The sequence below is a fragment of the Charadrius vociferus genome, unplaced genomic scaffold (genome assembly GCF_000708025.1).
Source record: "Charadrius vociferus isolate BGI_N301 unplaced genomic scaffold, ASM70802v2 scaffold325, whole genome shotgun sequence".
Classification (NCBI taxonomy): domain Eukaryota; kingdom Metazoa; phylum Chordata; class Aves; order Charadriiformes; family Charadriidae; genus Charadrius; species Charadrius vociferus.
Window position 1 is genome coordinate 3,099,174 of NW_009648526.1, and position 15,688 is coordinate 3,114,861.

A 15,688-nucleotide genomic window follows, 5' to 3' on the forward strand; every position below is an offset into this window, starting at 1 on the left:
AGAACTGTTTTGAGAGGAACGAGTGGATCATTAATGTCAAATGATATTGCTGAGTAGGTTGCCAGTTTCGTTTCACTGCGTAATGTGGATGTGAAGGTTGTAGAAATACTGGTAGAAATGTGGAGGGAAAAGAACGGCTAATCAGTCTGACAATGCAAGTCAGGTCAAGAGGTAAGTGCTAGGGAGAGTCTGTCTGGGCACTTGTAGAGAAGATTGGAAGAGGAGAGGCTGAAGAATGTACCTGAATAGTGCTGGTAGAAAATGATGGAGAAATTTGAGAGGGTAGTTGTGCAAAAGCCAGATTTGGGAGCAAGTTGCTGAGTTGGCAGTGAGCTGAAATGGCAGTCTGCAGACACAGCAAGGATGAGGTGGGTTATAGGCCTTGGGCACTGAGCAAGGAAAATGTAGGAACATCTTGGTGATCATTTTGTCTGGAGTGAGTCCAGAAGTGACTTAGATCCAAGAGTCAGTCCATTGAAGTTGAGAGTCTTTGGCTTGCACTGATTTGTTTCTGACCCTAGACTTACTCTGGCTGCCACTTGAGCCCTCAGTTCAGTATTGTGTTTGACCTATATTGCTTCTCCTCTCCTCCTTGCCTTATATTCAACCAAAAGTCAAAATCTATTTGTCTGTCACCCGCCAGTTGTTCTCTTGCTTTATGCACCTCCTTGAAACAAAAACCTTCTCAAGACTTGGGTTTGTGCAATACAGTTTTATGGTGCTGTAAGTGTTATCTTATTTTAGTTTACCATAACTAACATTTTTATGGAAAATAAAAATGACATTAAGTAGCAAAGCATGAATTTTATTTTTGAAGTGCTTTTACCCAATATCAGCGTTATGATCCAGCGTATTTGTTACATTCCTATGTCTGAGGAAACCATCATTTTTCCTTTATGCGATATGACTTATATAAATGTATTGAAATAAGGTTGCATTTTATTTAATAGAGTAATATGTTAGAGTAATATATTAATCTAATCCCCTAACATTATTTCTGTTTTTCCTGGTTTCCTGTGACATATCCCCTCAAGGGTTAAGCAAATCAGGTTTGCTAACTCCTGGTGCTAATGGCATAAGATGATGTGTACTCAAGTCTGTATTCAGGAAATAAACTTCTTTGTAGTAAACTACTCTGGTGGGATGTGTCATCTATGTCAGGCCTGTGGGTAGGTTTAAAGGTGTGTCCTAACTTTGGAAGTTGTTTCAGCCCTTGTACTGCAGTAGCTGCTGAGACAACTAGTTGGCTGTGTGTCTGGGGATGCAGCATGCCCGTATGAAGTAATATGGGTGCCCTGCTTTCCTTCTGCAGCGGCCTCAAAGGGTGACTGCTGCATCTGGGGAGCAGGGACTGCAGGACTTTTTTTTCCTGGTGCTGAAACAGCCTCTCATTTTAGCTACTGCTGAATTTATTTCTCCTGGAACGTATTTTGTCTCTGGCTGTGTCCTTGAGTTCATAATGTTCTAAAGATCCACCAAAAGTTTTTATGTAAGTTACCCAGTTCACAGCCTTATCGTATCTGTAATCTGCATGGTCTAATCATTCCATTCTGTTTTACTGCTAGACTAAGACTTTGTTCCTGTGATGATACAGTACCACGTTGTCTCTTCCCCATATTGTAGAAGAGGAGGAGTATTTTAAAATTCTGGCAGAACTCTTCAGAGGGACAAAGTAGACTGATTTAACCGGTTCTGACTGGTACTATGTAAACATGTTAAAATGTGGCAGGGAGTACTGTTGTGTATGGTTCAATCTGCCAGTCCCTAAAAGATTCTTACAAAAAAAAAAAAATCTCCCAAAAAAACCCCAAACCAAAAAAGTAGTAAAAGCAGTAACATTCCTGCCAGATTACAAAATGTCTTTTTGGAGTTCAGGTTTGTGTTTGGGAAGGGGAAAAAGCTGTTTGTCAAGGTCTTCCTCTTTGTATTCTCTGTTAGATTTTAAGGTGTCGATCCTCATTTTTGCCTTCAGACTATTCTAGTTAAAATAACTCAAAAAATCCTTAGGCAGTTGTGTCTCTGTAGCCAATGTGAAGAATAGACAAATATAAGGTTAATTTTAACTTACACTAAATCTATTTGTACATAATACTGGTAAAAATAATGGTTACTGTCACAGTTATTTCATGTCTTGGAGCCTTTGTATCATAGAGTGAATATAACAAGGTAAATGGCTATGAAACACAAGAGTTTGGTCTTGCTTTCCGATCATAGATAATTCCATCACCTATTTGGAAACAGAAGTATTTTGGTTTTGGTGTAAAAACCAGAATAGGCAGCTGATGAGGTTTATTATTTTCAATAACCAGGATGGATATCTGTCGGGGCAAACCCCTCTCCTGATCACATAGCTGTGCTTGGATTCAGTCGTCTTTGTGTCGTACTGATTACTAGTGTTAAAATTTAGATCCTTATATGCACAGTAGGAGAACTAAATATTACTAGAGAAGACCCACTTGAAAGTCCTTAAAGAACAGTTCATCTTTTCTGAAGCAGAATTTATTGGCAGGACTGAAGCTATTTGAACCAGTGAAGATATAGCTGACTTTACTTAGGCATTCTATTAAACAAAGTATTAATGTGTCATCTATGTCAGGCCTGTGGGTAGGTTTAAAGGTGTGTCCTAACTTTGGAATTAATTAATTAAACATTAATTACATGTGAAGATCAAAATATGTTCTATGATTTTCTGAAAATGCTACAAGCTTTGTGTTTCTGTGATTTGAAAACTGAAATGATAATAGCTTTAGATCACATGGATAGTTTTTACGTGCACTTAAAAAGTAAAAGAAAAAAGATATACACGATTTTGAGAAAGATGGATGGCGATAGCACTCATATTCTGTAACTGTTCAGCTGAAAACACTGTATGGAGTTTATATTTTAGCTTTTTCAACTAATAACTGATCATAGTGTCAATGAGATGTAATAGCTGAAGATCAGGGAGACTAAAGTTGACTTGGTTTTATAACTTTTCATTTTTTTGTTTTAATTAAGGGTCTGTTTTGCTTCATTTTTTTCATAGTTCTGTATGTTTGGGTTGAAGTGTTTCATAATGCCTAGCAGTAAATTTTTGGGAGGGTGATAGTTCTACTGTTGTGCTTTGATTACTGTACCTTTGAGTATTTTATCATTCTGTTTTAGCAGGATGCGACTATTTCTACTAATCATTGTTTCCAGACATGCTGAAAAATTTTACACTGGTGGTTTTGAAGGGGGTGGTTAATATTCTTTCACAAAAATGATTTTAAGATACAGAGTTAAAAAGTGACTGGTGAGAGTGCATGGAAAATTTGACCCAAGTATTTACAAATGGTCTTTCTTGCATGTCAATGTAACATAATGACTGCCAGGAAAAAACATATTCTGAGCTTTCCTTGACTTCGGTTTGGCTGTTCTACAAAACTAATTCACTTTAGTAAAAGTCCACTACGTTTTTTACTAACAAATACTTTTTATGTTTTTCCTTAAAATTGTACCAGTGAAGCCCATAGCCAATCAATAAACTGACAAAATAAAGCTACCTCACTTAATGTGAAGTTTTATAGAAAATACCTGTGTTTTATTATGCATAGGTATTTTTATAGGGTTTTTTTGTGATAAAAAAGCTATAGGCATAGATCTGCTTTTTTCACTGTTGGCATATTGCCCAAAAATGTGAAGGAATGTGTGGGATACACACTTTTCTAGTGCTGTAACGGCAGTTTGAATGAGTATCTTTCCTTATCTAACATAGCTTTAAGGAGTGCACTTTTTATATACACAGTAATAAAGACTTTACTAAAGGCAGTGCACAGCAGACCCTGGCATTCCATTTGTGATGTGGACCATCCATTTGCTAGCTTGGTTTACTTCCGATTCTGCTTTCAGGCTTAAGATCAGAATCTTTTTATATCTTTAATTTACTTTAATGAATCATGGAGACAATTGCCTTAGATAATGCACTGCTTGGTAAAGCAGGAGTTGTTGGTTGGGCTCTGCCTTGTTAGAGAGAGTTGGCGTGGAGCAGGGAGAGGTGTTTAGCTAATGATGTTGCAGCACCTCAGTTGAGAGACATGTTCCCATGGACTTATTAGAGGGAAAATAGGGGTTTTGATTTTTATGTTGTGTGACCTGAAATGGCTTGTTTAAGGAAGGTTGATTGAAATTTAATTGGAAAAATTACTGGCCTGACATCATTTAACACCGAAAGCAAACAGACTATCCACTGCTATCAGCTTTCATTGCTGCTGCTACAGGACAAGACTTGCACGGGCATTAAACTCAGTGGGAAATCTGCCTTCTCCCAGTTCCTACCTGCATGCAAACATGACGCAGAATACCTTTTCTCCTTCAAACAGATCTTTCACTGCACTTCTTATGATTCTCCTTAGAAATATTTTTAACACTGCTTTCTGCATCTGAAGTAGGCTATAACTACAGATATAGGAAGCACCTTGTCTTCTGTGCTTGTAGAGTGGCGTATGTCTACGGCTGCCTATGAATAATAACCTGAACTGCCTCCTGGGGAAGTAGCAACAATTGAAGTTGTTATTTAGCTATTGTTTTGTTTTGCTTTTTTTATTATCCACTATTTTAGTAGGTATAGTCCACAGGGGTTGAGAGAAAATAACAAGTGACTTTTCCTTTGGTCCGAGGAGAAAATTCAGTTTGTTTGCACGAGATGCTATTGTCTCCTCAGTGCAGTCAACTGAAAGGAGCTGACCTCTGTGCCAATCAACAGGTCTCTTAGACTATTGCTGATAATAGTATGACCTTCACACAGCAAATCTAGCTTTAAGCAAAGGGTTCAGAAGAATGGAAAAGGAAAACTATGGCTTTAGGAGCTTTAGAAAGCCATTTCCACACAGTCAGAACAGCTTTGGGCCAGCAGCAAGGGACTGGTATGAAATCTGGGTAATAATATCTGCTTGTGCTGGTAGCAGGGAAAGATTTAATGCAAACGTTCTTGTTGTATGGCTCTATGACCAGCAGAAATCACAGAGTATAAGGAAGATTGCCTTCTGTTCCATATAGAACAGTATTAAGATGCAACGCTTCTGGTGCAGCTAACTTTATTTTAATTTCCATGAACATTTGTAAATAACTTCTTTCCATTCCTTAGGTATAAAATGAAAATGCACTTTTTTCAAGGAGTCTGGTATGCCAGGAAATAACCGAACAAATAAGACCTTCAAGAAACTAGCAAATGTGCAATGTATTTTTGGGTGTAGTTAAATTGACTAGAGGAAAGGCCTTTGAATTGAAGATGGAGCTTTCTCTAGTTTGCTTTTTTTACATGACAATGTTTGAGTTTCCGTTCTCTTTCCAGAAAAATAGTAATTCTTAGGAGCCATGTTAGTATCATCTTTATATAAACGATCCTAACTGTATGGGATGACAGCTAATCCATGGATTAAAGTAGTTTGTGAATATGTACAGGTATTCAATTGTTGCTGAACAGTAAAATGAAACATGTTCTCTTCTGGTAGTATCTGGATCTTTTTCCTCCTCTTCCCATCCCCATTAGATTAAATGTCTTTGTTTTATTTTTTCTTCATAGATTGAAATGCTAAGGAAGAAAGTAAAAGAAAAGGAATTATTTATAATACAGCTTTTAGAAAAAATTTCTTTCTTAGAATGTGAGGTAAGGCATTCCTTTTTAACTTTATATTATTGTGATTATTTTATGAAACCAAATAAAATTTGTTTCAATGTCACCTGATGTTATCTGGATGCATATTTACTATATATATTTGCTGCTTTTCAGTATGGAAATCAAAATTATGACACCAGTCACATGAGGAATGTATGTAATACAAAGTCTCAATAGTCATGCTAAGTTTCTTAACATACAATTTTATAACAGTATTATAATTACTTAAAACAGAAGCTTCTGAATAAAACTGTTGATTTCATTTATATTTTTTCCCAGAAGTAAGGATTCTTGTACTTTTTCAATAAATACTTTTACATTATTTCTTGTGGGGATAAGCCAATGTGCAATTTTATTTCCTTGTTTAATTAACATAATTTAAATAAAATAAACTCATGATGAAAATTACTGTTTTCCAGAACAAAGAATTACAAGATAAATTGGACTACTTAATGGAAAACCAACCAAAGACCAATATAGAAACTAGAGATACTGGTGTAGAATGTGATCTTCCATACAGGTATTTACTTTTTCTGCTTGTTCATAGGAAACTTCTTCATAATGTCCCTTATTGGTGCTGTAAACCATTGTGCTAATAAACTGTTACGGTGAATTGTGGAATTTTGCAAAATTTCCCTAAGTTTTCAAGAGAACATCTACTAGGTGTAGTGTTCTTCAATGACTTGTGGATTAGGATCTATTTTAAAGATGCAAACATATTGCAAACTCTTGGGGAGCACTTATTTACAGTAACGTGATTTAAGCAGGGAGTAAAGCTAGAAGGCAAGAGATCTGACTTTGTGAAATATGGGAAATGTTCATGAAATGTGTCTGCTGGCAGCACAGCAGAAGACAATGGACATCTCTACCCTGGGGCTGGTTAAGGCTGGCTTCATGCATGTTTTATTCTTTGTGTGCTGGGAGATGTGTCCAGGAGCAATTTAAAGAGCAGGTAATACCAACAGTAACAGCTGAGGGCTGCAGCAATTTCTGGAGACACCCTAGCGCTAGGTGGAAGATTGCCAAGTAAACAGCGTGGTAACATTACCACTTCTGCATTGGAATGGTTGGCTCTCATCTGTGGTGGCCAGTGGGTCTGTAGCCTGGCTTTGTAAAGATCCAGGTATTGTGCCTCCCCTTTCTCTGCCCTGAACACTGCACCAGGGTTGCACTGAGCCCTGGGAGCAAGGCTATGGACTTGCACTTGAGTCCTCCCTCAACAAGTCACCACAGGGAAGGGCAAAAGAGAAACCAAAACGGTAAGGTAAGGAGGACCATTGCACATTACTTCTACTACCAACAAGTAAACTTGTTCATCTTAACTGACCTGCAAATTAAGTCATTTAGTTTGAGGAATGTAAATTAGCATATGAAATCAGCAAGCTGCAATACAAACTAAAATTTTCTTCCCGTTTTAAAAATATGCTCATTTCAGTGTTCAGCCTAGAGAGCGTATTTTAATGGCATGAGTTTTGAAACCTCAAAACCAGTGGTTTTCACTCAGGGTGCCAACAGAAAGCTGTCCTTTTAGTCCTTTCTGGGACCTCTCTGTATGTAACCACAGTCCCTACTTATCTGATATTTTTCCTATTTGTGAGATTTATCTCTATGCAGTTTACCTCTATGCAGTTTAGATTTTATGGAATTACTCCTCACAATTCTTAGATGTTCTTAAATATAATATTGCTGTCTTTATTGTTACAGGATCCTTAGTCCTAATGGCTGTATTGGACATTCCAATATGAGCTCCAGCAGATGCCTGCATCTAAACTTGTCAGTATCTGCCACGGTTCTTATCAAATATTCTTTGTAGCATTATAGAAAAGAAATATGGAACATATCTGATACACTGAATAGTTTAATTTTAGCCTGTCAATATCAATACCAAGGCACAAGTTCATTGCTGTGGCATTTCTAGGCCAGCTGTCTGATACTCTGACATTAACTCTGTAAGCTTTTTCTTGTCTCCTTAACAGTATAAGTACTGAGAACAGAAGATCTCCTGAAAGTGCAAGGCCGGTGAGGACATACACGCCCTTCAAGAGAGTGTTGGAATTTAGCACAAAGAACAGTACATCTTGAGCGTTCGAGTCAACATGCTTTCTAAATACAAGCAAATATCTTGCGCCTTTGCAGCTTGATTAGATAAATTTTTATCAAGTCATAGAGAAGAACAGCAGCATGGAGTCTTGCTAAATTTATCCCGAAAGCAGCTTTTTAGTGACTTCGTATCTGAAGTTACTACTGGCATTAACTGTGAGGGGGATATGGAAGAAGTGGGATAAGTGAAACAGCAGTCAATACTGCTTCTTTAGAAGCTATCTAGTGCAATGTGTCATTTCAAATACCTGTAAGGAAGGAGTTGTGTTGCTGTACAGTTTTTTTTTCTTCAATTGTGTTGTAATTCTGTTTGTGTAATGAAGCTCTAATATATTTTATTTTCACTACTATTAGAAGCAGTATCTGAAACTATGCTGGCAGAGGGCATTAGTCTGAAAGTTCCGCCTTTGCCTGTGTACAAATGTGAGGGCTGTTTGCACCTGTCATAGAGACCTGGTATACTCGGGGGCTCTGTTCACCTGGAGGAAGTTCACTTGTGACCAGCACTCTTTTGCTGGGAGGGAGAGATGCGACTGGGCTGTTTCAAACAATTCCCTCAGTGCTTGCAGATGAATGTCATGTTTGTTGCTCAAAACAGTAACCGATAGAGCAGATTATAAAGGATTTTGCTTTGTTGGACTGAGGCACTGGTTTGCACTTTCTCAGTCATGGGATAGAGTCACAATTCATTCAATAGTAATTGTGTAGGAAAATCCCTGTCACTTCTTTTTATTTACTTTTCCATTAGAAGAAGGAATTTTCATTAAACAGAATCTTGCCTACAGCAACCTGCAGCAGTCCCTGCAATTCCTACAGCAATAGCAATCCTGAATCAGGATTTTGATTTTTGAATAGGTGGGTTGTTTTTTTTTTCCCAAAGCACTTAAAATCTTAACCTTACTTAAATGTATATGTAGGGTATTTTTTTATATCTTGTTTTGATTTCCCAGTCTTAGTGAAATAATATGGATTATGAATATTTTCTTGTAGTTCTGGTAACATGAATGAAGGGCATTTTTCTAATTACAGTAACTGCTATAGAAAACAAACAACTTACGTTTTGTATGATTAATATTGCTCTTGCATTGAACGTCAATCCCAGGAGGTACTCGCCTTGCCACAGGGCTTTACAAAGTGATTGCTTTTATCTCCAGTCTAATGCAAGTTCTTAAATTCAGTACTGTCTATTCAAATCAAGTATACTCAGTAGAGTTGTACTTAAAATAATAATATTGACCTCATAATCCAAATCTTATTCCTGCATTATTTCAGGGGTTTCTGAATTTTTTAGAGAACTTTGTTTATTCTGTAGCTGTGCTGTGGAACTACTAAATAAAGAGGCCTGTATTGGAGGATGGATTGAAGGATGTTTTGATGTGGCACAGGTATCTTGCGTGAACATGAATTGCTTGATATAATCAAAGCATATACAAAATAATGGGAAGCTCAAACTTCTCTAAGCTTTTGTGTTCACATCATTCTCTTTGCACATAAGCTATTTTTTCCTCGCAACCTGTTCAGCTCCTGAGAACTTAAAATGGTCATTCTTTCTAAAAAGTCAAACACAATATAATGGATTGTACTATGCACAAAATTGAAGAAATAATTGCAATTAAAGCCATTAACAAAAAAGTAAATTATGTGCCATGTGAAGGAAGCCTGTGATCTTCACTGGTATAGAAGCTGCAAACATTAACAGCTACTTTAATGTTTCTTTTTAAAAGAATAATTAAAAAAATACATTGTTAGCTTTAATAGCTCTAAAAGGAAACTCTGTTTACTTTGCATGTGATGAGGGAGTGCAAAAGATCTCATAGATACCAAAAGGGCAAAGAAAACCCTCCAGCTGTCACATTAGTAAACAGGTATGATACCACACACTTGCTTAAATAGCTTCTCTTCTCTTAGAGATGCAAAACCTCCGGAGTGGGAAAGGGCTTGAAGAGAAGGTCCCTGAATATAAAGCCTGCTCCCCGTAACAACAGTCCTCAGACAAAGCACCCTCTTGTTATCCAAAGCAGAGGAATTGTCTTGTACCCGAACACCAAAGGCATGGAAACAGCTGACACGTGGAGAGGCTGTAGTCTTAACAGTGCATAGGGGATTTTTGATTGAAGTTTGGATGCTTGAGTGAATTTGGGAGACTAAGTTTGCTGAACAAAGTTCCCAAATAACAGTTACTTTAAGCAATAACTAAATGGATTAGGGTTATGAACAACTAAGATCATGAAGTGAAACTCTAAAAGAGAAAACATTTAAATTGGAAGTGTATGTTGATGAACGCAAAAGATGATGGGTAATGACCCAACTCATTTCAGGAGTAAGCTTTGTACTTGTGTAATACTATCCCCCTCTAGTGGCTGATAACAGCAAATATTTGGACAGTATCCGTGTTTGAAGAGAAAGACACCAAAATCTACTCACAGTTGGCCATATTAATCTCCATTGGAGATGCAGCTTGCGTTCATGACATAACGTCTTCTAGCTTTTTTTGTGTCCAAATAGTCCCTCTGTATTTCAGGAATTTAATTCTGAACCATAGTTTGTGAAAGTTACCTTCAAACTTAAGATGAATGGATGAAGGTGATATTTATAGATGAGAGGAAATGCATGTTGCTGTAAAAGACTTTAACTGACAAGTTTAAATAAGTAAACATACTTTATCCTTCTGTTTTTAGCCAGAATTCAGAAAAAAGAACCTGATGACTGTGAGGTGCTCAGTGAATGGTAGGACAGGGCAGGATGAAGTATCAAAATGCTGCTTTGACACAGACTTCAAAAGGAAGTTCATTCTACTTTTAATACGCTCCTGAGGATCTCCTCTGAAAATACTGCAAGGTATTTTAACTCTGAGACTTGCAAAATGATGATCCTCTGCTCAAGACTGCAGCAAGGTGTTGAATTTTTCCAGTAAAAGTTTTCTGTATAAATTCTGTCTTGACTACTTGAAATAAGTTGTTTGTTTTTTTTTCTAAACCAAGTAAGAGTTTAAGTCTATATTTTAAGAGCATTTTGACATGCAATGAGCTGGATGACCATCATTTGATGGGACTACTGGTCTAAATTTAACTGTGAAGAACAGGAGAGAAACAGTATTTACATAATTGTTACATGAAGATGTAGAGCTTTCCAGTCAAATGAGCAGCAATGTAAATTAGTATATATAGCAATAAACGTGACTGAAAAGACTGTAACAATTCAGTATAAGCGTTGTCAATTTGAGATTGGGTTAATTAGTACTATAACATTAGAAACTAGTTAAAATTTCCGTAAACATTAATAAAAGCCATGTAGATAGGTCCCAGAAAGTGCATTAAATATAAGTCAATTGTATGACTGCATTTGTACAATGATAAGTATTCTTTTGTGGTTTGTTCCAGATACTCTGGAAGGTATTTTGGGATACAGTTTTCATATATGCTGTATAAATAATGTAGTTATGTTGTATGCTTTTAATACATCCTGTAGGTAGGACTTGAAAAGGATAAATTGTAATAAATACTGTATTTAAACTTTCTATTTTGTTGTGCCAACATTCATTTAGAAATAAACTTACCTGAAAACCTTGCAAACTCTTACTTTACACAATCTTGTTTATGTATGAATGCAAAAGGGGTTCCTCTGGAGCCTTGATGTTCTTGTCAGTGTTTCCTTTGGCAGACGGGCTCTTGAGAACAGGAAGACACTCCCTTGCTAAAGACTAAAGACTCTTCTCAAAGCCAAGTAACAAAAGTAGATGAACTCTTTTATGAAATAAAGAACTATTGACTTGCACAGGATAAACAAGAACTGGGCAGCGCAGCTCTTGCAAAAAAACCTGACAACTTCAGATCCCATGGATAACATCTGAGTATATCTGGGATGATGCTCTCCAGGCTTCAGCATGATAAGATTGGGATGACCATGGCCCACCTTTTTTTACAGTTTGTATCCACTCACTGATAATAGAGATTTATGTTTAAGACTGTCACAGTGAAACAATCTACATGTCAACTAAGTAAGAAAAGGTCATGCAAACATGACAATCGCAGTGTTAGTGGTTTGCAATGCTCAGCTGAAGAAAATGAAGTTTTTTACTTGAGTAATGCTTCCCTGTGTACATGTATTCAGTACAGATTGCCAAAAGGACCTCATAAAATCATGCTGAGATCAGCAATGCTCAGTGTAGAACCTACAACATGGGATTCTGGGATTTGGATGCTAACGCTTTTCGGAGAGGCTTTGAATCCTTGTTTTGACATCTGAAGACTTTTAGACATGGACAGATGAGCAAATACATATGAAGTATGTTCCCTCTGCAGCGTTAGGCTGTAATTCTGTACAGGAAATCCCTGCTTCACAGAATGGAGATGTGCATGCTGTGAGTTTCATTCCACTTAGATTTTATTTCATTCCCACTCAGCACTTGGGGCTATTTGCATGTGTAAAAGAAGAATGTGCTTAAGAGACCTGATGCGTTAAGGCCTTCCAGCCCTACCTCAAGCACTAGAACATGGAAGAAACACAGAAAAACAAGGTGATAGCAGCCATCTACAACTTAAGGTATGTGAAAAATTTCAAAAGAAAAAGGGACCTGGTTGATTAAAGAGAAAATACGTAGAAGTGAACATCTATGAGGTTACAAGATTCTGTAAAGGTGTGTGGTGTGTGCTACAATAATCTGACAGTTGCTTCCCATATGTAAAAAAGTACGTCTGTAGGTATAAGCATATATAGGATCGCTTTTGAAGCGTTTGGGGCTTTTTTAGAGAAAGAAGGTTATTGAGGAGTTATTCTCTTTAAATTAAAGAAAATAAAGTTAATTACTTCAAAGGTACGTCATGCTAATTAAAGTGGTTTTTTAGATGAAATTAAAATTATTGATTTTAATTCCAAGAATTCATGCCATTTTTTCTGTTATTTTGGGGATGGTTTATTTTGTACATGTGGCTTGACTCCTCTCCTCCTGTCCCTCAATATTTCCACCTAGGAGTACAGGAACTGCAAAAGTAGTTTTTCCCCCCTCAAAACCTAGATTCTAACATCTCTTTTGCCCCTTTTCCTAGTTAAAAGAAGTAACGTTTTTATATTTGTAAAGTTAAAGAAAGAAGAAAAGGACAATGGAAATGATACTTTTAACAGAAAAGAAGCAAGAGTGGTAGTTGTACTTTTAATACCAATTTTGTGCAGACTCAGATATTTCTGACAGGAGAAACACCTGAACAAATTCAGCCAGTTGTACTTCGTGGCCATCTCTCCCGAAATGTCAGATGACTACAATATATCAGCCTAGTCGTAACTGGCATTGATTAAACAGAAATACTAACAGTTCAGACACAAATGTCTGATGTAGTGTTCCTTGTAACTGGTGTAATCTATTTAAAAAAATCTATGCTAGAATAGGTTACTTAGTTATTTGAATACCTTTCTTTTTAGCTATACTATATACAAAGATGAATGCTCCTGGGTCACACCTTGCTTTCTGTTCTTTTTTTTTTTCATGCAGCTTATTCTTTTTTGTTAGTATACCTGATTTTCTTTTTGTCATTCTAATAATTTAGTTTTCTTGTAGAAATAATACTAAATTGCATAGTAATTTCGCCCATGCTATTGCAGAATAAATTATATTTAACTCTAGGTATCTAATGACAGAAAACAGACGGACTGCAAAATGTATCTAGTAATAGGTCTTGAGATAATGGCCTAAGTGAGAAACACAGGAAAGCCCATTATGTAAGAAATAATTAAAAACCCAGTTTTGTTATATACTTAGCTCACATGAATGCTGATCAAAATATTCAAGAAAGTGATACAAAATAAAGCTTCTAATCGAAAAGGCCAAGAATGCTGAGGAAACTGATTAAAATATGACTGTGCACTGCAAATAATGAGTGTGTCAGTCTTCTGAGAGAAGCAAGAGCAAATTCCTAGGACTAAACCTGCAGTAGGTATTGCTGGATGGTGATTACTCATATTTAGTGTGGCTAGTGAGAATTTTCCTACACACCTGTATTTTGCCCCTGGGCGAATGCCTAAGTATGTAATTTTCCTCAGTCCCACAAGTGCTCCATACTTCTGTTCTTTGACTGAGAAAGCTTAAATCTATTTTTCTTCTTCACATTTGTGGCTAAATTGATACTAGCTAGATTGCTTTGTATCTACATGCTGCCCATTGATCCATAAGCAAGAATATTTTTTCTTTTTGGCACGTTCCAAAGTTCAGCTATTTGTTCAGCATTCTGGAACCGTGTGTTGCCTGTAAACAGACTATGGTATTCCAAAATTTAACACTCCCGAACTGTAAAGATGAACAATATTCCTTCCCAATGACCTTGGACAAATACAGACTTGGTCAATGGTATTCCAAGTGAGGCCATAGAATGATCAGTCGTGATTCCCAGCAGTCATGTTATTAGGACTTTATTCTCTTCGGTTTTTGCTCCATTTTTCTGTGTTTATGCATTTTAGTACATTAGCTGAAACCTGCTGTAAATACTGGCATTGCCTTTCTCTACATGTAGTAACAGCAGTTGAACTGAGGTGAACCATCATCATGTAAGTGCAGAGCCGTGGTCTAATGAGACCGTTCCTTCTAGAGTCACTTCCACGCAGGCAGCAGCAGTGCTCTGTTTCCATGCCCAGCCTTCCCACTTTCTCCCGTCTGCACGGGTGAGAGGTTAAAAAGCAAGATAAAGCAGGTAACATAGATGGCATAACTTAAGCCTGCATTACATAGGCAGCAACTCAAGAGAACTTGCGTCCTTGAACAGTGGGTGATCTTCTGGTGAGAAAAACTCACAGTGATTTCCTCTTCCCTGAACTCTTAGGGAAAACTCCCTGCGGGATTTTCCACAGGAGATGATCCAGGTTGTGCAAAACAGACAATGAAACGGTCTCTTCAACTACTCACTCAACTTGGCTTTTCTCACCCTGATCGTGGTATTTTTTTCCATGGGTAGCTGCCTACTTGATTAATCTCATTTCCCCTGGCCCTCAGCCTTCCCATTCACCCTCCAGCTGAGCAAACAAAGGGGCGGGCAGCCATTTTAACGCGCTTCCTCCTCCAGTCCCTCCGGGGTAGGCCCTCCGCTCATCCTGTTCATAAAACAACTGTTTTAACAATCTCTGAGAAATGTGCCTCTGTACTAGTACTTGGATCAAGAACCCTCCACTGGGATCAACTTTAAAAGGCTGATATCTGCCACCTGGGAACTGCCATTCTGCTAAGGACTGTATTACTACTAGACGGAGTGCACTTACTGAAGCTCATGGCGCTTCTACCAGTTAGGAAAGTCTGGAGTAAGCAGGCCAACGTTATACTACAGTCCCAGTTTCTATATTCAGTCTCTGTATCATGCATACACACGTTAAAAAATGCCATGCAAAGAAAACTTTAACAAATCTCTGAAAGTGAAACCTGGAGTTCTAAATAGGAATTGATGCTCTGCTAGAAGCTACTCAAGCACATGGAAATGGCATGGCTTTCATCAGTGAAAATGCAAAATAATAATGTAAGATACATTTAAGCTTCTGCAGCTTTTTGAGCATACGAGGAGCGCTGAGCTCAGCAACAGCAATCTGCCTCTGCTCTGCACAACTTCCCCCACCCAGGCTAAGTTGAGATATGTCTCTTGAGCACTAAGTCAGTTTCCATAATGAGGGTTGTGTGACACGGGGCCGGACGCTGACCGTGACCGAGGTGTGCCGGAGCGCTGCGGCGGGAGCGCCATGGCGCCCGGCCCACCCTGACCAGGCAGCCGCGGTCTCCTCCCCGCCCCGCGCAACAACTGCCCGAGCCGACAGAAAACAAACGTCTGACGTTATTTCAGGCTGCGTGGATGTACCCAAAGGAGTCCCTACCGCTGGGGCCGATCCCTGCGCCCAGAGGAACCCCGTCTCGTCCCCCTCTCCCCTCCCCGAGGAGGGGCGGGGCCGCTCGTCTCAGCCAGAGGGCGCCTCGGCCGTTCGGGTCCG

General features: G+C 38.1%; 1 protein-coding gene across 1 annotated transcript in view; it reads left to right on the forward strand.

The window, feature by feature from the left end:
• LOC104287110 (myocardial zonula adherens protein-like) overlaps positions 1-15,688 on the forward strand; it is a 51,574-nt gene that overhangs the window by 32,394 nt on the left and 3,492 nt on the right. Inside the window, exons 12-13 of the mRNA XM_009885773.1 lie at positions 5,543-5,626; positions 6,055-6,155. Of these exons, the coding sequence (XP_009884075.1) occupies positions 5,543-5,626; positions 6,055-6,155 (185 nt within the window). The remainder of the gene's footprint in view (positions 1-5,542; positions 5,627-6,054; positions 6,156-15,688) is intronic.